Below are 22,391 nucleotides of genomic sequence, written 5' to 3' on the forward strand. Positions count from 1 at the left end.
CATGATTGAAGTTTTGATTCAGTTTTAATTGCCCTAGTGCCTTTTGGACCTTGGGATGAGATCAGAAGTGCTTCAGAGATCAGGTGCCAAGGAGAGGAGGCTAGTGAGACTGCCTCGGTTGAGCGTCTTTGCATGGTTTTGCTTTCCCTATGCCAAGTTGGGTAACCTCTTGGGGTTGGAAAGAGAAATGTTTGAAATCTCAGAGTTTCAACTTCTCTTAGAAGAGCCAGTAACTTACAAGGATAACGAACTGCAGCAGCAGTTGCTTTGGGAAGAGGAGGGTATGGCACTTTTCCAACCCCGGAAAACATTGCTTTGAAAGCTGCTGATAAAACATGGGCAGGTTATTACTTTGGTGTGGAAGACTGTTCTCTGTAGAGCCTCTCTTGGCTCTGTTCCGGGGGTCCAGATCTCATCTAGGAGGATGGGTAGCCCAGCTTTGAGGTTGACCTGTTTCTTTTCTGTGTCTGTCTTCCTGAAACACCGTTCCCCAGAAAGACATTAAGCAGCCTTTAGCTGAAATTCCTACTCCCTCTTCCAGATTTGGCTCATGTGCTGTAGATGGAAGACTGGGAAGGGAGAAAAGGGGCAATCCTTGGCTCCCTTCCTTCCCTGAGTCATCACTGCTCTGACTTTACAAACCCAAAAGGATTTCTCCACAGCACTCATTGGAGAAAGTGAAGTATTTTTCTCATCTTCCCCATCTTGAACAAACAGCCCAACCTTCCTTTTCTTGGCTAAGAAAGTACAGGGACTCATCTGTCCTTCAGCTCATGGGGACTGAACATGACACCTTAGCTAGGGCTGCAGATGAAGACAACTGTTGGCACATCCATTTGATGTGCTTTCTATTTCTTGCCTTCAGGAATCACACTGTGCCTTTTCCACTAGGGAATTGATTCTGTTTACCTAGCTTTTCCAGTAACTGCTCTTGAAAAATGTGGATAGTAGCAGTTTTTCATATTTCTTATGATTCTTTTCTCCTAGTAACATCCTAATAGCCCTTACTTAGCTAAAGACTAGGCATGAAGTCTGAAGAGAATATGCTGATACTGATCTAAGGAAACCAAAGGCAGCTGTCCTAGGGCCTGCTTCCCTCTCCCGAGTCTGTCATCCCAGGACAGAGGAGTAGTGCTCTAATTTGGTGCCTAAAACAAGTTTATCTTTCTTAGTGCTGGCAATAACCAGTCTCCATACCACTGTTGCCTTTAAACCTCAAGCTATGTTTGTTGTGGGTTCCAGTCCAGTTATCACCAGGGCTGTGTGGGTAAATACTTCTAAGCAGTCACTCCCCTTGTTCTCTACCCTCACTCTTGTGTGTGTATGATGCTAATATCTTGTCTTCCTGTTCCTTTTGTATCTTCCTTGTCTCTCTCCCCCTAACTTTGTCCCTGGGTGTTTTGGGGATCTCAATATCTCTTTCTCTATATCTCTATTTCAATCTCTCCGCCTTTTGTACAAAGATTAGTTTCAATGTAGTCTGTAGCTCCTTTGTAAACCAATTAAAATTTTTTTAATAAATCATGTCTCTGGTGTATTGAGAGGGTTGGGAATGGGGAGTATGTGATAACTTCCTATTTTGAATCCAACAGATGTTGCAGCTCTACTATCTTATGCTCACATGCATTTTAATCAATGCAGTTATTCTACACTCTTCTTAGATGAGGGTTCATGAACAGATCAGTGTGCTTTGACTATATAGAAATGTGGAGGACTTCCAGGTTTGATAGTTCATGCCTATAATTCCAGCACTGGGGAGGCTGAAAAGGTTGGGATAGTGTGAATTTGAGAGGCCGGATTGGTCTATTTAGGGAGTTCCAGACCAGGTCGTAGTCTGTCTCAAAAATATCCAAAAATGGGGTGAGGGGGATTGACACCAACAGTTGGGTTTCATAACTCAGTGATAACACACTTTCATACTATTCATAATGCTTTGAGTTTCTTCCCCAGCACCCCTGAAAAGATGACTGAAAGACCATGAAGAATAGGGGTAGCCCAGCTTCTGTAATTTGTGTTCGGTAGGCCACATGTTTGCCATAATGCTTTTGGAGGTCAGAGAACAGCTTGTAGGAGCTGGTGCTTCCACCATGTTGTGTCCGGGTTCAAACTGAGATGATTAAACTGGCAGCAGACTTTCAGCACAAGCGTTATCTTCACCACCACCACCCTTTTGTGTTTTCAAACAGAGTAGGTCTATGTAGCCTTGGCTGTCCTCTAAGAGATAGAGATCCACCTGCCTTCTGCTGGTCACTGCCGAACTGCTGGGATTTAAGATTCCTTTTTATGTGTTTGGGTGTTGTGTCTGCCTTTAAGCATATATGCCTGTGCACTACATGTGTGCAGTGCTCATGGAGGCCAGGGGGTGTTCTATATCCCTGGAACTGGAGTTACAGATGGTTGTGAGTTGCCATGTATGTGCTGAGAAATCAACCTGGGTCCTCTAGCCAGTGCTCTTAACTGCTGAGTCATCCCTCCAGTTCCTCCCACTACACCCCATGTTTTATTTTTATTTTTGTTTTCTGAGATGGGGTTTTTCTGTAGCTTTGGGTCCTGTCCTAGAACTAGCTATTAGAGACCAGGCTGGCCTCAAACTCAGAGATCCACCTGCCTCTGCCTCCCAAGTGCTGGGGTTAAAGGCGTGCGCCACCACCGCCTGACTTGCTTCCACTTCTTAGTGCAAGGTTTACGAGCATGTACTTATGATCCTGTGCGTACTAGAAAAGCATACTACCAACTGAGATACATCTTTATCTGCCTTTTAAATAAGCTGCTTATTTTGTAATAGTGTATCTGTAGATTTATAGAAAAGTTGCAAAGGATTTCTATATAACCTATTCCCCCTTCCTCATTTTTCTAATTTTTTTTTCCCTCTTTTTTAAGCCCAGGTTGGCCTTAAACTCAAGGCAATCCTGCCTCTGATTTCCAAGTTCTCCTTACAGGTATGTACTAAAAAAATCCATCTAAACAACTGCACGTGAATTCAGGTGTGCATGTGTCAGTGCAGGTGGAGGTCAGGACAAACGTGAATGTCCTCTTCCACCTTGTTTAGAGATGTACATGTACATACTTGGCGACTAAATGCTCAGTGGTGGCGCACGCCTTTAATCCCAGCACTTGGGAGGCAGAGTCAGGCGGATCTCTTGAGTTGAGGTCAGCGTGGTCTTCAAAGTGAGTTTCAGGACAGCCAGGGCTATACAGAGAATCCTTGTCTTGGAAAACAAAACCAAAAATTAAAAAAAAAATGTTAATAGATCTATTTGTTTAATTGTGTGTGGAGGGATGGATAAATATACCATAGTGAGAACATAGAGGTTAGACTTGAAGAAGTCTGTTCTTTTACCTTATGTGTCCCAGGGACTGAAGTGGGCTTCTCGGACCTGCTGGCAAGTGCCTTTACCCACTGAGGCATCTTAGCAGCCTACCATAATTTTACATTTACTTATCCTAGCCTGTATCTAACAGTAAATACGGACTGTGGGTCCTTCTAAATAGGTGCTGTCTCCCTGTATTCCAACAGTGGCTTTTATTTCCTCTTTCACCTCTCCGGGAAATCTTTGGTCAGCTGTTTGTGCTATAGTTAACAGCATTCTAATAATCTGTCTTCGTGTACCTGTCTGCTTTATCAGTACTCAGTCATTTGATTGCCTGCCTCTTGTAGCCATTAAAATAGAACATTTTAACATTTGGCTTTATTGGAAGGAAGTTCACCCCTGTGGGTATGCATGATCCCTATCCTGTGTGCAGAGATTACAGGGTACACATCCATGCTTACTTTGGGAGATAGGATTGCTGGATCTCAACAGCTCAGCAAGCCTATTTGGTGATGGAGCTCTATGTACCGTCCCTGCCTCTGCCTCTGCCTCTGCCTCTCTAGTTTTGGGATTACAAATACATGCCACACATCTATTTTAACTTGGCTCAAGCTGTTGTGGTGAGCATTTTACTGACCAAGCCATCTCCTCAGTTGTGTGCCCTACGTTTTACTTTCTTATTTTTGAGGCAGGGTCATACTATGTAACTCTGTCTAGTCTGAAGTTTTATGTAAACTAGGCTGGTATCAACAACGCTCAGAGATCTGCCTCCCCAGTACTATGATTAAAGGTGAGTGCCTCCATGCCCTGCCAGAGGTTTTTTGTTTTTTTTTTAAACTTTTTTTTTTTTAATATTTATTTATTATATATACAATATTCTGTCTGTGTGGTATGCCTGCTGGCCAGAAGAGGGCACCAGACCTCATTACAGATGGTTGTGAGCCACCATGTGGTTGCTGGGAATTGAACTCAGGACCTTTGGAAGAGCAGGCAATGCTCTTAACCTCTGAACCATCTCTCCAGCCCCCTGTTTTTTTTTTTTAAATATTTATTCATTTATTTATTATGCATACAATATTCTGTCTGTGTATGTCTGCAGGCCAGAAGAGAGCACCAGACTTCATTACAGATAGTTGTGAGCCACCATGTGGTTGCCGGGAATTGAACTCAGGACCTTTGGAAGAGGAGGCAATGCTCTTAGCCACTGAGCCAACTCTCCAGCCCTGTTTGTTTTGTTTTTAAGGAGTTTTGAGACAGGGTTTCTTTGTGTAGCCCTGACTGTCCTTGAGCTCCCTCTGCAGACCTCAGATTTACAGAGATCCATCTGCCTCTTCCTCCGAGTGCTGGGATTAAAGACATGCACCACTACTGCCTGCCCAGATGTGTATTTAACATCCTGAAACCAAGCTCAGAGTAGAATCGTCTATTCACTCAATAGATGGTTTTTGAGCCTTTGTTATTTATCTGGTACTAAAGCTAAGGCAAGATGCTAACTGAGACAGCCTTTCCAAGGCCTCTGAAGTGGGGCATGTGAGACAGATGCTGTCAGTTGCTTTTTCTCCCTTCCTGACCTCATTTTCAGCTTTGTACTTCATGGAGAAAATGGAAGCGGAAATTTCTTCAAACTGTCCCTCACCTCATCACGTGTGTTTTCCCACCAGTTTGCCCCATCCCATCTTCCTAGGAAAGAAAAACTTTTCCGTTTGAAGAACACCCTGTTTTACTCTCATCTGGCTGCTCTTTGTTCTTTGTTTTGATGTGATCTCCTCCTTTCATCTTCAGCCTCCCTCTGGTTCCCTCCCTAGCTTCTATGCATGTTCTCAGTCTCCCTCTCCCCAACCCTGTTCTGAAAAAAAGCTGCTTCCTTTTCAGGTTGCTAATATAATTATTGTCATTCCCAAAATTAGTGGAAGCGATTTGCAGCCATTTTTCTCTACCCCACAGACCGCTTTGTTCTTTTAAAAGTTTTCAGGGTTGTCAGCCCCCTGGTTGGGCCCAGTGCTTCTGAATGGTGACTGCTGCATCTTAAGCATTCTTTTTTTTTGTTTGTTTGTTTTTTTGTTTTTTCGAGACAGGGTTTCTCTGTGGCTTTGGAGCCTGTCCTGGAACTCGCTCTGTAGACCAGGCTGGTCTCGAACTCACAGAGATCCGCCTGCCTCTGCCTCCCGAGTGCTGGGATTAAAGGCGTGCGCCACCATCGCCCGGCTTTCTTATGGCAGATTGTGATGCTGCTGGGTCAGTGTGATGGCTCAGTGGGACCCTGGGACCCCTGTGGTTGAAGGAGAGAACTGACTCCCTACAAGCTTTTCTCTGACCTCCACAAATAAAACACATGAATAGACTGCATTAACAAATAACCAAAGGTTTATAAACAGTTAAAAAAAATAAAAGGATGCCTAAGGCTACATAATGAGGCTGTCTCTAAATAATTTTAAGAAGTAAAATCTTAATATGTAAAAGGGGTCTGGCTAGGAGGGGCCAAGGACACTGTGGGATAACAAATGAGACCCAGTCTCATTGGGGTTCAGAGGCTGAACCACCAGCCAGAGAATTTGCATGGGACTGACCTGGGCCATCTGCACCACATGTGTTGCGGTTGTGTGGCTTGGTCTTGTGGGACTCCTGGCAGACTGTGTTGCCTGCTCTTAGGACCCCTTCCTCCTGCTGGGTTGCCCCATCCAACCTTACAGGAGAGGAGATGCCTAGTCTTGCTGCAACTTGATGTGCCATGGCTGGCTGGTATACACAAGGCCTGAACTTTTCTGAAGGGAAAGGAGAAGGAATGGATGAGGTTGGGAGGGGGGAATGTTGGGGAAGAAACTGGTTGGGCTGGGAAAAAATTAATTGTTGAGTGCTAGAGAGATGACTCAGTAGTTAAGGGCACTGGCTGCTCTTTCAGAGGTCCCAGCAACCACATGGTGGCTCACAACCTTCTATAATGATATCTGGTGCCCTCTTATGACCTGCAGGCGTTCATGCAGGCAGAACACTATACATAATAAATCTTAAAAAAAAAAAAAAGTAATGGCTTAAAAAAGGGAGGGTGACGGTAGTGGTGGCGCACACCTTTAATCCCATCACTTGGGAGGCAGAGGCAGGTGAATCTGAGTTCAATGCCAAGAGCTAGTTCCAGGATAGGCCCCAAAGCTACAGAGAAACTATGTCTTGAAAAACAAACAAAAAAAACGGGGTGGGGGGTGCTAGATGGCTCAACAGATACTTTCCCCCTAAGCATGATGAGGTTTGAAACCTGGGATCCAAAATAGTAGGAGGAGAGAACCAGACCCTGACTTTCACATGTGTGTATACAACACACATAGGTGTAAAGACTAAATACAAGTGTGGTGACTCACACTTGTAATCTCAGCACTCAGGAAGCAGAGAGGTGAGCCTTTGTTAGATCACAGCCTGGCCTACGCTGCTTCCCCTTGTCTCTCCTCTCAATCCCCCCCCCCCCCGTCTGTATCATGTTGAAGAATCAACACTGGTCACACAAAGTGACACTAATACACTCTTGTGTCTGCTGCAGAGAGATTACTTCCTTTGACACTTAACCATTTGTGTACCATCTTAGGCCCTTTACATCTTTCTCAAACAAGTCTTATCCACTCTAGTGTCCCCCACCCCAAACACACATAGATACACACACCATTACTGCTTTGTGCCTCCCAAATCCTGGGGCCAATGGCATGTGCCGCCATACCCGACTGCTCATTAGTTATTTTCATACATATTGATGACTCCCAAATATCTATGTGTGTGTGTGTGGGGGGGGGGTTGTGCATCCCATGCACGTGGAGAACAGAGGAGGACATTGGGTGTCTGGTTCTTTCACACTCTGTCTTATTCCCTTAAGAAAGGATCTCTCAAAGCTGGAGAGATAGCTCAGCGGTTAAAAACACTGGCTTCTGGCTGGAGAGATGGCTCAATGGTTAAGAGCATTGCCTGTTCTTCCAAAGATCCTGAGTTCAATTCCCAGCAACCACATGGTGGCTCACAACCATCTGTAATGGGGTCTGGTGCCCTCTTCTGGCCTTCAGGCATACACACAGACAGAATATTGTATACATAATAAATAAATTTAAAAAAGAAAACGAAACACTGGCTTCAGCAGACCTCTGGATTCAATTTCCAGAACCCACATGGCAGCTCACAACCATAACTCCAGTTCCAAGAGATCTCACACCCTAACACAGACCATCCAGACAAAACACTAATGTGTATAAAATAAATAAAAAAATAAAAGGGTCAAGCTGGGCACTGATGGATCTGTTGAGTTCAAGGTCAGCCTGGTCCACAAAGCGAGTTTCAGGACAGGTCCCAAAGCTACACAAAGAAACCCTATGGTTCAGTGGTTAAGAACACCGGCTGCTTTTCCAGAGGTCCTGAGTTCAATTCCCAGCAACCGTATGGTGGATCACAACCATCTGTAATGGGGTCTGGTGCCCTCTTCTGGCGTGTGGGCATACATGTAGACAGGATGCTCTATACATTTATTTATTTATTTATTTATTTATTTATTTATTATGTATACAATATTCTGTCTGTATGCCTGAAGGCCAGAAGAGGGCACCAGACCTCCCTACAGATGGTTGTGAGCCACCATGTGGTTGCCGGGAATTGAACTCAGGACCTTTGGAAGAGCAGGCAATGCTCTTAACCACTGAGCCATCTCTCCAGCCCTGTTGTATACATAATAAATAAACAAATCCTGTCTTGAAAAACCAAAATAAATAAAAGGGTCTCCCAGTGCCCCAGAAGCTTTGCAGTTCAGCTTTGCAGGGCCAGGGAACTTGCTGATTCTGCTTGAGGGAGTAGAGCTTTTCCAGTGCTGGGATTACAGGTGCACACATCTGCTTCAGATTTAAACTCATGCTTGAACATCTTCAGTCTTTTTTTTTTTTTTTTGACCTGGAAGCCTCTATGCTTGACAATTTTATCTAAGTGTTTTATAGATAAAGGGGACATAACTCTTTGTTTTCTCTCTCGGTTTTGGTTTTGAGTTGGAGACGGTTTCTCTGTAGCTTTGGAGTCTGTCCTGGAACTCTGACCTCGAACACAGGCTTGCTCCTGCCTCCTGAGTGCTGGGATTAAAGGTGTGCGCCACTGTACCTGGCTTTTTTTTTCTTCTAAATTGCCTAGGCCAGCCTTGAACTCCCACTGTATCCCAGCAGACCATGAAGTTGTAATCCTCCTGCCTCAATCAGGTAACTGAGATTACAGGCCAGTGTCAGCAGCCCAGACACTTCACACACACACACACACACACACACACACACACACACACTTATGTGTGTGTGTGCGCGTGTGCATATGATCGCAGGTGTCGGAGGAGGTCAGAAGGAGGTGTTGGCTCCTTTGGAGCTATAGCTAGAGATATGAACTGGGTCCCCCGTAAAAGCAGTAAGCACCGTTACTGGATAAACCTGGGTTACATGTGTTCACACCCGCATAGACACTGTTCACAGTCAGTGCTTGGGATTCTGTCTCAGACATCAGGTTCTGTCTCTCCGGCCCTCCCATGTGGCTCACTCTAATCCACAGCGGCTTGGAATTGACTGGAGCCCAAGATGGCCTCGGAATTGCAGCAGTCTTCCTGCCTCCACCTCCCAAATGCTGGGACTGCAGGAATGAGCCGCCATCTTTTACTTCCGGATTGTTTCTGTCTTCAAAAGAAGTAGTGACCCCAAGTTTCGGCTGAGTAGATGACCGTTCTGCTGCATCCCTCCCTGCTCCCACTCCGGAGAAAAGGGTCTCCAGAGACTCCAGACAAAAGACGTCAGAACTAAACACAGCATTGCTCCTTCCGAGCTCAGCCTGCAGACTTCCAGAAGGAAGAAGGGTCTGAATCTGTCTCTAGTCCTGTCTTTTCTCCGGCTGCTGCCTCACAGCTATGGCCTTCTCTCATGCGAGCCGGTACCTTCAACCTCTGATCTAAGATCGGCCATTGGCCGGGCGATGGTGGCGCACGCCTTTAATCCCAGCACTCGGGAGGCAGAGGCAGGCGGATCTCTGTGAGTTCGAGACCAGCCTGGTCTACAGAGCTAGTTCCAGGACAGGCTCCAAAGCCACAGAGAAACCCTGTCTTAAAAAAAACAAAAAAAAAAAAAATAAGATCGGCCATTCTGACTGAGCAAGGGTTTCCGCGGGGATAGAAGCTAGGGGGTCAGGGGAGCCAGCTGCTCACAGGTGTGGAAATGAAATGATTACCTAGGCCTGGTTTCCTGCTCTTGGGAGAATGAGATTGCGTTGCTGTCTCTATTGCAACACAAGCCACAGACCTCTTTGTTTACACGGACATGGCCTCTACACACCCTATGACCTCACTTTATATTTTAGAGTACTACAGTTTAGGACAGTCCCTCTTTACAGGGACCAGTTTCTCCTATGTCTGCTGACCTCTGGTGGTGAGATTTTGAATTGTAGGCTCCTTTCACAGTTGTAGCCTGTTGACAAATGCTTGTACACACTTTTCAGCAATCCAAATTCAGATATCGAAATATGGTAAACAGGGAGCTGGAGCGATGGTTCCCAGTTAAGAGCACTGCTTGCTCTAGCAAGGGTCCTGAGTTCAATTCCCAGCAATCACCTGGTGGCTTACAACCATTTATAATGAGATATGGTGCCCTCTTCTGGTCTACAGCTATACATGCAGGCAGAACACTATAATAAATAGTGGTTTTTATTTATTTATTGATTTTGTTGAAAAAATTTCTCGGGGCTGGAGAGATGGCTCAGTGGTTAAGAGCATTGCCTGCTCTTCCAAAGGTCCTGAGTTCAATTCCCAGCAACCACATGGTGGCTCACAACCATCTGTGATGAGGTCTGGTGCCCTCTTCTGGCCTGCAGACATACACACAGACAGAATATTGTATGCATAATAAATAAATAAATATTAAAAAAAAGAAAAAAAAACTTCTGCCTCCTCCCCGCCTCCCATTTCTCTCCCCCTCCTTCCACTCCTCTCCCCCTCCCCCTGTGGTTTTTTTTTTTATTTTGGTTTTTCAAGACTGGGTTTCTCTGTAGCTTTGGATAAATATTTTTTTAAAAAAGTAAAGAAATATTGTAAACAGTGTAAATATTTATTTTTGATACATAGTCTACATAGCCATGGTTGTCCTGGAACTTGCCAGGTAGACCAGGCTGACCTTGAACTCACAGAGATTCACCTGCCTCTGCGTCCTGAGTGCTGGGACCAAAGTGTGTGCCATCATGCCCAAAATGGAAACATTTCTTCAGTTCCTGAAGTTTGGATTTGTTTTAAGGCAACATTGTATAATACAGAGAACAAAGCCCATGCTTTGGAGTCATGCATACCTAGGTTCAAATCTCAGCTCTGCTTTACGTTTAATTTTTTTTTACATCAGAGTGACCACAGACAGCTCATTTATCCTGAATTTTCTTTTCTCTCTCTTTCTTTCTTTTCTTTCTTTCTGTTTTTTATTTTTATTTTTTGACAGGGTTTCTTGGTAGCTTTGGATCCTGTCCTGGAATTAGCTCTTGTAGACCAGGTTGGCCTCGAACTCAGAGATCTGCCTGCCTCTGCCTCCCAAGTACTGGGATTAAAAATGTGTGCTACTACTGCCTGGCTCTATCCTGGATTTTCTTTTTTTTGGGGGGGGGGGGTTTGAGACAGGGTTTCTCTGTGGTTTTGGAGCCTGTCCTGGAACTAGCTCTTGTAGACCAGGCTGGTCTCGAACTCACAGAGATCCGCCTGCCTCTGCCTCCCAAGTGCTGGGATTAAAGGCGTGCGCCACCACCGCCCGGCTTATCCTGGATTTTCTTATCTATAAAGTAGAGATAATAATATCTCAAGAAAAAATTAGACAATTTGAAACAGCTCTGGCTGTTTCTACAATATAGTAGATGCTCAATAAAAATTATTTTCTTGGGGCTGTAGAGATGGCTCAGAGGTTAAGAGCATTGCCTGCTCTTCCAAAGGTCCTGAGTTCAATTCCCAGCAACCACATGGTGGATCACAACCATCTGTGATGAGGTCTGGTGCCCTCTTCGGGCCTTCAGGCATACACACAGAGAGGATATTGTATACGTAATAAATCAATAAATATTTTTAAAAAATTATTTTCTCAATGACGGTAATTTCCTTAGTGTTTGACTCCTTGGGAGTGTGTGCATGTGTGTGATTTGTACTGTGTATATAGGCAACTGCCTGCTGCTGTGTTAGCTGTTTTCTCTTTTCATTATGGCAAAATATACAACAAAATTACCATTCTCACCATTTCTCTCTCTTCCTCCTCCTCTTCTGTCTTCTTCTTCTGAGACAGGATCTCCGGCTGTCCTGGAACTGTGTACACCAGACTGGCTCAGACTCATAGAGCCACCTGACTCTGCCTCCCTAGTACTGGGATTCTAACCATTTTCAATTTTGTTTTGTTTTTGTATTTGTTTTTTGAGACAGGGTTTCTCTGTGTAACAGCTCTGGCTGTCCTGGAACTAGCTCTTGTAGACCAAGCTGGCCTCGAACTCAGAGATCTGCCTGCCTCTGCCTCCCAGGTGCTGGGATTAAAGGTGTGCGCCACCACTGCCTGGGTACCATTTTCCAGTTTAAAGCTTTATTTCGGGGGCTGTGGTGTTGGCTCAGCAGTTAGAGCAATTCTCTTATTTCATCTACCTGGGTGTTTGGGCTGCATGTCTGTCTGTGTCCCACATGCACCACCTCCACGGCCTGGTGTCCATGGAGGACAGAAGAGGGTGTCAGGTCTTCTGGAACTAGAGGTGCAGCTCTGGGCGCGGGAACCAAACTCATGTCTCCTGCTAGAGTGGGAAGTACTTTTGAACACTGTACCATCTCACTCACCCTACAATGTGCCCGCTGTCCCATCTCACACACCCTACAATGTGCCCGCTGTCCCATCTCACACACCCTACAATGTGCCCGCTGTCCCATCTCACACACCCTACAATGTGCCCGCTGTCCCATCTCACACACCCTACAATGTACCCGCTGTACCATCTCACACACCCTACGATGTACCCGCTGTGCCATCTCACTCACTCCACGATGTGATTTTTTTATGTTTTTTTGTTTTTAGAGACAGAGTTTCTCTGTGTCAACCTCTGCCTCCCGAGTGCTGGGATTAAAGGCATGTGCCCTGCCTGTGATTTAAAGAAAAAAGCAAACACAAAAAAACTGAAAATTTTTATATTTTTCCTGATTCTTTTGTTTGGGGATTTTTTGTTTGTTTGCTTTATGAGACAGGGTTTCTCTGTAGCTTTTGGAGCCTGTCCTGGAACTAGCTCTGTAGACCAGACTGGCCTCAAACACACAGAGATCCGCCTGCCTCTGCCTCCTTAGTGCTGAGTGTGTCATCACTGCCCGGCTTCCTTTCTGACTCTCCAGTTGGGAAAATGAGATCCACTGAAGTGTGAGCTGCAGAGTCTTCCTCTGTTCAGAATACGGCAGATCTGAGCTCTCAATAATGGGTCAGGAAGGATTTTGGGCAGAGCCAAGTGACTCTAAACATTTGATATCTGTCTGAGAAAGGCTGAAAGTCCAGCACCTTTTTCCAAGGTCAGCAAAGGGTAGAGATTTTGAAGTTAGTTATCACAGGGTTCTCAGCCAGGCAGCCAAGGTTCCTTCCTCCCACTCTGCAGAGAAAAGAGGAGGTGGTTGAAGAAAGGATATGAGATTGGTTCTCTGCTCCTCCCTTTCTCTCCCTGTTTTCTCCCCAACAGCAGTCTTCTCCCCCACGGAGACTGGGATAGGACAAGGGGGGCGGAGTTGGGGATTGAGGGTTTGGAAGCCCTACAGTGCCCTGTATCTGTAGAAAGCCTTGGCTGGGTTAGCTGTGCTGGCTTATTCTGTCTGGCTGCCATCCTTTAGCAGGATGCTGGGGACACTGGGGCTTTGGACTCTGCTTCCTGCAGTTGCACAAGGTAAGTGTCTACTGATAGGGCAGGGTCTTTCCACCGCCCGAGAAGGGGAAAGGTGTAGTGGAAGCAGAGCTACCCGTTTGGAAGAAGAAGAGATGAGTGGGCTGTATGAGTGAAGACGAGGGCAGAGCCACCTGTTCCCATGGTGGGGATCAGGCCTCTGCCATACTGGCCCTGGGGTCCTCTTTTGTTTATCCCTTTGGCTGCTGTTTGTCCCTGACTTTACTCCCTTCTTGACTCCCCTTTCTTCACCTTGGACTTCAGTGTCCCCAAACAGGAGGACATGTGTGTTCTTTGAGGCTCCTGGAGTAAGGGGAAGCACAAAGACACTGGGGGAAGTGCTAGATGCAAGACCAGGGACCCCCAAGAGTATCCGCTGCCTCTATAGTCACTGCTGCTTTGGCATCTGGAATCTGACTCATGGCCGGGCACACGTGGAGATGCAAGGTGAATGGCAAAATATACGGTCGGTGAGAGCTAGGTAGGGGAGAGGCACGTCCGGGTTGAGGGAGCAGTGGACTGTGTAGAGGGAAAAAGCATGTCAGATGGAAGGGGTGCCTCTGATGGAGAAGGGATTTGTTCTCTGCCCCCAAGTCTCATTGTATTCTCACTCCCTTTTCTCCTTCCCCTAATCCCATCCCATTAGGATGTCGAGACAGTGATGAGCCAGGCTGTGAGTCCCTGCACTGTGACCCAATCCCCCGAGCCCACCCCCGCTTGGGCTCTACTCTCTTCACATGCTCCTGTGGAACTGACTTCTGTAATGCCAATTACAGCCATCTGCCTCCTTCAGGGGACCCAGGGGCTCCTGGCCCCCAGGATCCCCAGTCTACCTCAGGTAGCTGCCTTTCCCAGGGTACTAGAGCCCAGAAGGGGCAGGAGCATAAGTCAAGACAAGAAGAGAACCAGGGCAGTTCTCAGCCCACCCCCACCCAAAGATTCCCTCCTCCTGGCCTTGGGAAGTTGGTTGCCCTGGTGACTGGGAGATAAGGGGACTTGTGACCCCGTGGGGGTGGTTTGGAAAGCAGAAGAGAGAGGTTCAGTGCTCACCGACGTGTCCTCTTCCCTTGCTGTCCAGGTGGGCCCGTCTGGATGGCACTGCTGCTGCTGGGGATGTTCCTCTCGCTGCTGATGTGTAGCGTCATCCTGGGTACTAATCTCTCCCACCCCTCGCGGCTCTGCTGAACCCCCGGTTCTGGATCTCTGTAGCCCCACATTTCCTTGTATGAAGCTCTCTTCCCACATAGCCCACTTGGCTGCCCCCATCCTGTGCATCCTACCCTAAGGCTCTTTTCTGCTTCAGCCCTGCTACAACGAAAGACCTGCGGAGAGCACGGTGGGTCAGACCCCGAGCCAGGCGCAGGCAGAGACTGTGGAGACTGTGAGGAACTGCCCGAGCTGGCTGAGCTGTGCTTCTCCCAGGTGCTTCAGGGCAGGAGTGGGGCCCCTGGTACTCCTGGAGGTTCTGCTGGGGGTGGGGGCGGGTAACTTGGCTCTGATGTTATCTCAGAGGTCCACACTCAGTGCAGTGCTTCCACCAGGTGATCCAAGAAGGAGGGCATGCAGTCGTCTGGGCCGGGAGGCTTCAGGGTAAGATGGTAGCCATCAAGGCCTTTCCCCCAAGGGCTGTGGCCCAGTTCCGAGCTGAGCGAGCTGTGTACCAGCTGCCGGGCCTACAACACGACCACATCGTGCGCTTTATCACGGCTGGCCAGGGGAGCCCTGGCCCTCTGCCATCTGTGCCTTTGCTGGTTCTGGAACTGTATCCTAAGGTGAGCACCCTGAAACGTCCGCGATGTGCACCGTGCCTGTGTGTGCTCATGGAAGTGACCTGCTACGTAGTTCCTCACCCATGCCTGCTCGCCTGCTTCACACTCTCCTTAGAACAACTGTTTTCAGCCAGGTGATGGTGGCGCACGCCTTTAATCCCAGCACTCGGGAGGCAGAGGCAGGTGGATCTCTGTGAGTTCGAGATCAGCCTGGTCTACAGAGCTAGTTCCAGGACAGGCTCCAAAGCCACAAAGAAACCCTGTCTTGAAAATCCAAAAAAAAAAAAAAAAAAAAAGAAAAAGAAAAACAAAACAAACAAAAAATAACAACTGTTTTCTTTTTTTGGCTTTTTGAGACAGTTTCTCTGTGTCTCTGGTTGTCCTGCAACTTGTTCTGTACAGCAGGCTAGCCTCACATTTATAGAGATCTGCTTGCTCCTCTGCCTCCTGGGATTAAAGGTGTGCACCACCACTGTCCAGCGAGCACTGAGTCGTTGTTAAATACATATCCAGGCATAGCTGTCTAATGCGGTCATCTGTTCCTTTAACCAGTGTTATAAACAATAAGGCAAACGCTGCTAGATGCTCAAAAAGCACACCTGGCCCCTAATTGTACAGACTTTATAGACTAACGAACAGGTCGTAGGAATGGGTAAACACAGAAAGAAGTGTCGAGTGTGTTAGAAGCAAACAGAAAGGGCATTGGATACCACAAAGAAATAATAATAAGCCAGGTGGTGGTGGCACATCCTTTTAATCTCAGCACTTGGGAGGCAGAGGCAGTTCGAGGCCATCCTGGTTTACAGAGCAAGATCCAGGACAGCCAGGGCTACACAAAGAAACCCTGTCTCCGGGCTGGAGAGATGGCTCAGCTGTTAAGAGCATTGCCTGCTCTTCCCAAGGTCCTGAGTTCAATTCCCAGCAACCACATGGTGGCTCACAACCATCTGTAATGAGGTTTGGTGCCCTCTTCTGGCCTGCAGGCATACACACATAATAAATAAAAAGAAAAAAAGAAAAAAAAAGAAACCCTGTCTTAAGAAAACAAAAAGAGGACTGGAAAGAAGAGCACTGGCTGCTCTTCAAGAGGTTCTGAGTTCCATTCCCAGCATTCCATAGTGCACATCCATAGTGAGATCTGGTGTCCTCTTCTGGTAGGCAGAATGCTGCATACATTATAAATAAATATTTAAAAGAAAGGAAAAATAATAAGATTTGACATGAGGGGAGGGGATGGCTCAGCTGTAAAGATTCTTGTTGTGCAAGCCTTGGGGACTAAGTTCAGTGAAGGTGGAAGGAGAGAACGCCCTCCACACATGCAAAGACTACCCCTTCCTATAACAACAACAACAATACAACATTATAGTTGTTTTACCCATGTGTGTGCCTGGTGCCTGTGAAAGCTGGGAGAGAGAGCAGTGCTGGAGTTTCAGATGAGCTGCTGTGTGGGTGCTGGAGACTCAACCCCAATCCTCTGGAAGGGCAGGCAGTGTAACTGCTGAGCCGTTGCTCCAGTCCCTTAGACTTTTTTAATGAAAAGAAAGGATGAGCCAGGCAGTCGCCAGTACTGCAGTCATGACGGCTTTACAGCCATGGCATCGGTTTACTGTTACATTGTGGCACTTACTGTCATCATGATCACCTCTTCCTGAGTCACAGTGCTGCCTGGGCAAAGTTGCTGGCACACCCAAAGGTGCTCACCATGTAACGAGTGGCCTGGTCCCAGTTGTTCCTCTATTAGCTCTACCCACCCATGTCTATGCAGGCCTGATCCTCCAGGCCAGGACGGCCTGGACTACCTTTGTCCTGAATCCTCTGAGTCAGCATGTGATAGTGACTCTTGAGTCACACTGCTTGGATGCAAACTCCACTCCTGTTCCTTGCTTGACCTCTGACCAGGTGTGGTAGCTTGTGCCTACACTGCTGGCACGCAGGAGGATCATGGCTAGCTTGATGGCAGCCATACCCTAATGACTCCCATGTCAGCCCAGGTTACAGACATACATAGTGAGGCCCTCCCTAAAACACTGGGGGTGGGGCACGGAAAGAAAGAAGGTAAAAGGTCCAGCAAGATGGTTCAGTAGGTAAAGGTGCTTCCATGGAACCTGCAGACCTGGTTCAGTCCCTGGAACCCATGTGGACCAACTATAGCATGCTGTCTTCTGCCCCCACATGTACCGTGTGGGTACCCACACACGAGAGGGGAAATCAGAGTGATCAGAACCCCGTCACACTGCAGTCCACATGGGGACTACAGGAAACCCTGTTTGGAGGGCTCGCATCACAGTAAACACTCAGTACCACTACTTCCTCCCCCACAACTCCCCCTCCCCCGCTTCCTGCTTCAACCTCTTGAGTGCTGAGATTACAAGCATATGCTACCATATCTAGCTAAAATTATTATTATTTATTATATTTTTTTTTGGTTTTTCAAGACAGAGTTTCTCTGTGGTTTTGGAGCCTGTCCTGGAACTAGCTCTTGTAGACCAGGCTGGTCTCGAACTCACAGAGATCCGCCTGCCTCTGCCTCCCAAGTGCTGGGATTAAAGGCGTGTGCCACCACCGCCCGGCAAAAATTATTATTTTTTATTTGTGTGTGTATGTGTGAGTGAGTGCATGCTTGTGTGTGTGTGCGTGTGTGTATGTGTGTGCATTTTCAGGCAGGGTCTCCTGTAACCCACCCTGGCCTGCCTGTTCCTGAGCCACCTCCTTCCGTTTTCCCAGTGCTGGGATGGCAGGCATGCAGTATCACAGCCAACTATAATTACTATTTTTTTCCTGTCACTTTGACTAATGCATTTTCTTAGGCCTTGATTGTCTGTGGTGTCTTGACCTGGTTCTGCCAGGGTGTCTCTATCTGCTGGGGAGGTGTAGGCTGGTGTGTGCGGGGTCTGACCCTAGGATGATCTTCCTTATCCATGTGCCCGGCTCTTCCCTCTGCTTTTCTCCAGGGTTCCCTGTGCCACTACTTGACTCAGTACACCAGTGACTGGGGAAGTTCCTTGAGGATGGCTCTGTCCCTGGCTGAGGGCCTGGCATTTCTCCATGAGGAGCGCTGGCAGGATGGTAAGTGAGCCAGCAGCAGGGAGGCAGGAGCCACATCATTGTGTCCAGTTCTGTCTTCTCAGGAAAACCAGATGACCTGTGTTTCTTAAACCTTGGATTTCTCCACAGGTCAATATAAACCAGGTATTGCCCACCGAGACTTGAGCAGCCAGAATGTGCTCGTTCGGGAAGATAGGTCATGTGCCATTGGCGACTTGGGCCTTGCTTTGGTGCTCCCTGGCCTTGCCCAGCCCCCTGCCTCAGGCCCTACTCAACCCGGAGGCCCAGCTGTCATTTTGGAGGTGAGTGTTTTTTAATAAGTGTGAGGCTTGGGATGATGGTGGTGCTGATGAGCATATAACCATTGCTGTGGCAACGCTGTAGTTTTGCTAGCGGTCGGGCCGTGGACCAGCGCTGCAGGGCAGGTTTCCGTAGAGGTGATTCTGGCCCTTACATCTGGACCAGCGCTGCAGGGCAGGTTTCCGTGGAGGTGATTCTGGCCCTTACATCTGGACCAGCGCTGCAGGGCAGGTTTCCGTGGAGGTGATTCTGGCCCTTACATCTGGACCAGCGCTGCAGGGCAGGTTTCCGTGGAGGTGATTCTGGTCCATACATCTTCTCCAGGCTGGCACCCAGAGGTACATGGCTCCGGAGCTCTTGGACAGGACTCTCGACCTACAGGACTGGGGCACAGCCCTTCAGAGAGCAGATATTTACTCCCTAGCTCTGCTCTTGTGGGAGATCCTGAGCCGCTGTTCTGATCTGAGGCCTGGTAAAGTCTGCACCCCCAGTGTCCCTCCTACCTCCTAGCCCGACTGTATAAGGCTATGGCCTCCCCTAGTTTTTCTACCTGGGAGCCCCTAACCATGGTGGGTGAACATAATGCCTATGCTTTCCCAGACCGCAGACCACCACCTTTTCAACTGGCCTATGAGGCGGAACTGGGCAGCAATCCCAGTGCCTGTGAGCTCTGGGCCTTGGCAGTAGAGGAGAGGCGGCGCCCCCGCATCCCATCCACCTGGAGCTGCCCCACCACAGTAAGAAGCACAGGCTCCGCAGACGGGACTCGGAAGGGGCTGGCTATGCATTTCAGGGGCTTCTCTGCTGTATTTGCCCTCTGTTTGCCTTGTCTTCTCTACGTCTCACACAACTGGTTCCACCCACCTGGGCCATACACCCTCCTGTGGAGCCTTTTATATTGCCACCCCCTGACTCCGTTCGTTAGCTCTCCTTCAGTGTCCTCCTCTAGGAAGTCGTCTCCGGCCTTTCTCCCTCTCGGAGCTCTGCCCCTGTGACAGTGTCTCTTTCAGTACTGTGGGCCCCCAAATTCAATCCAGTGCCCCGTCGTTTTGTACTATACAGCTGTATTTCTGCTGTGGACCAATTAAAGCTAGTTCTGGGTAGAACAGGGTTCTAGGCACGATGGGTCTCGTTCTAGGTGTGACCAGGTTCTAGGTATGGCCGGGCTCTAGGTGTGACCGGGTTCTCGGTGTGACCGGGTTCTCCGTGTGACCGGGTTCTAGGTGTGACTGGGTTCTAGGTATGGCCGGGCTCTAGGTGTGACCGGGTTCTAGGTGTGACAAGATTAGAAGAGTTGCCTGACAGGAAGGTGCAGAGTCCTTCCCAGATATTTCCTGAAAGATACTCTTTTGCACACTGTCCTGCATGAAATCTCTGTCATACAAATGTCTGTTGGGTTAGCTCATGGAAGTCAAGCTTTGTCTGCAGGACACACTGGTTAGAGGAAGGAGAGTAATTTTCCATCAGCATCTAAGTTGTCAGCCTGAATTATCCTCAGAGGAAAAAGTGGACCCTTTGATTGATATTCAGGGAGTCTGTCACAGGGGACAAACCTCATGGGCCTGGACTTTAGGGGATGGGACTGAGGGTGCTCCACAAGCAGAGTGTGGGGTCAGGGTCGGTGGGGTCAGCAGAGTGTGGGGGCAGGGTCGGTGGGGTCAGTGGAGTGTGGGGTCAGGGTCGGTGGGGTCAGCGGAGTGTGGGGGCAGGGTCGGTGGGGTCAGTGGAGTGTGGGGTCAGGGTCGGTGGGGTCAGCAGGGCTCTGCGGAGTGTGGAGTCAGGGTCAGTGGGGTCAGCGGAGTGTGGGGTCAGGATTGGTGGGGTCAGCAGGGCTCTGCGGAGTGTGGGGTCAGGGTCAATGGGGTCAGCAGGGCTCTGCGGACTGTGGGGTCATGGTTGGTGGGGTGGGGTTGAGCCGTGGGAGAAGTGAGCACTGCAATGTCCACTCTGGGCCAGGCCTGATCTAGTCTCTTCCTCCAGGACCCCGAGGGGCTGAGGGAGCTGCTAGAAGACTGCTGGGATGCAGACCCGGAAGCACGGCTGACAGCCAAGTGTGTGCAGCAGCGCCTGGCAGCCCTGGCTTACCCGCAGATGGCTTCTTCCTTACCAGAGCACTGTCCTTCAGCACCAGCCTCTGCCCCTCTCCCCTGCAGGCCTCAGCAGGCTTCCTGCCACCTCAGTGTTCAGCAAGGCCCTGGCTCCAGGAGTCCTCAGCCTGTCAGTACTAGTGTTCGTGTGTAAATGAGCAGTTTGTATGAACGCTTAATACAGCTAACATACGTGCGGTGACCACACACCTGTTGCTGTCATTCTCTGTGGGTTTTTAGCCCATGGGGTACACGTGCTCAGGAAAGAGTAAAGATTTCCCACTGTTGGCCTTGGGCTTGTCTCCTTTTTATTGCTCTTTTTCTCTAATGTGTATTTATTTATTTATTTATCTTAAGATCTGTTTATTTTATTTATAGTATATATGTTTGTCTATGAGTTTATGTGCACCACATGCATGCAGGAACCCTTGGAGGCCAGATCCCATGGACATCCCATGGAACTGGAGTTACAGATAGTTGTGAACCACCATGTGGATGCCAGAAACAGGTCCTTTGTGAGAACAGTAATTGCTCTGAGACCCTAAACCATCTCTTCAGGCCTTTATTTATTATTTATTTATTTATTTTTAAATATTTATTTATTTATTTATTTATGCAATATTCTTTCTGTGTATGCCTGAAGGCCAGAAGAGGGCACCATTACAGATGGTTGTGAGCCACCATGTGGTTGCTGGGAATTGAACTCAGGACCTTTGGAAGAGCAGGCAATGCTCTTAACCGCTGAGCCATCTCTCCAGCCCCTATTATTTATTTATTTATTTATTTTGGTTTTTCGAGACAGGGTTTCTCTGTGGTTTTGGAGCCTCTCCTGGAACTAGCTCTTATAGACCAGGCTGGTCTCGAACTCACAGAGATCCGCCTGCCTCTGCCTCCCGAGTGCTGGGATTAAAGGCGTGCGCCACCACCGCCCGGCCTATTATTTATTTTTTGAGGCAGGGTCTTGCCTTGGCTCAATATGTAGTCCAGGCCCCTTGTTTGTTCCGGCTGCCCAGCTAGCTTACACCCGAAATAACCACACAGGAGCCATATTAATTAAAACATTGCTTGGCCATTAGCTCTAACTTCCTATTGGCTAACTCTTACATATTGGTTTAATCCATCTCCATTAATGTATGTATCGCCACGTGGCTGTGGCTTGCATCCATCTCAGGCAGAGGATCCATGGCTTCTCTGATTATGCCCTTCTTCCTCCCAGTGTTCAGTTCTGTTTTCTCCGCCTACCTAAGTTCCATCCTATCAACTAGGCCAATTCTTTATCCATTAACCAATGAAAGCAACACACAAACAGAAGGACCTCCTACACCACAGGCTAGTCTCAAACTTGCAACTATGCCCTTAACCTCAGTGTTTTAAGGATTGGGATTACAGGTCTGAGGCTCTAGCATGTATGTATGTATGTATGTATGTATGTATGTATTAGACAAAGTCTCACTATGGAACCCTGGCTGGCCTGGAGCTCACTTTGTAGATTTACAGAGATCCGTGCCTTTCTCAAGTGCAGGATTAAAGTTGTATGCCACCATGCCAGGCAGCAACACTTATTTTTAAAGATTTTATTTGTATTAATTATGTGTATGTGTGTGTCTGTGGTGTGTACACATGGGCACAGGGCCTGGAGAGGGCAAAGAAATTGGGTATTCCTAGAGCAGAAGTCATGAGTCACATGACATGGGTGCTGAGGAGTGAACTGGAGTAAATGCATTTTAACCTCTAAGCCAGCTCTCTGGGACCACCAGGATTAATTTTTAAATGGTGGCATCACCTGCTGGGTACTGGGGGAAGAGGAGTGATTCCAATGAAGTCATTGCCCTGAGGGTGCTCTCATGGTGGGGGGCACCGTGAAGCACAGGACGCTGGCACTGAAGCCTAGGCAGGAGTTTCCCAGGAGCGTCGGGAGCACTGAGACATTTCAGGGCTGTAAGGAGGAGTCTGCAGGTGAGTTACAGCAAACGTGTAGGGGTGGA

General features: G+C 48.0%; 1 protein-coding gene across 1 annotated transcript; it reads left to right on the top strand.

The window, feature by feature from the left end:
• The first annotated feature begins 13,126 nt into the window (after window positions 1-13,126).
• LOC121459545 (anti-Muellerian hormone type-2 receptor-like) lies at window positions 13,127-20,608 on the top strand. The gene is given in 11 exon segments (XM_041669430.1): window positions 13,127-13,208; window positions 13,470-13,652; window positions 13,852-14,043; window positions 14,284-14,355; window positions 14,509-14,627; window positions 14,747-14,977; window positions 17,926-18,040; window positions 18,149-18,321; window positions 18,644-18,791; window positions 18,920-19,056; window positions 20,300-20,608. Coding segments are annotated over 11 exon segments (1,728 nt in total). The 5' UTR covers window positions 13,127-13,159.
• The last annotated feature ends 1,783 nt before the right edge of the window (window positions 20,609-22,391 follow it).

This window comes from Microtus oregoni, unplaced genomic scaffold (genome assembly GCF_018167655.1).
Source record: "Microtus oregoni isolate MIOR12 unplaced genomic scaffold, Mior012 000019F_ref0000042, whole genome shotgun sequence".
Taxonomy (NCBI): Eukaryota; Metazoa; Chordata; class Mammalia; order Rodentia; family Cricetidae; genus Microtus; species Microtus oregoni.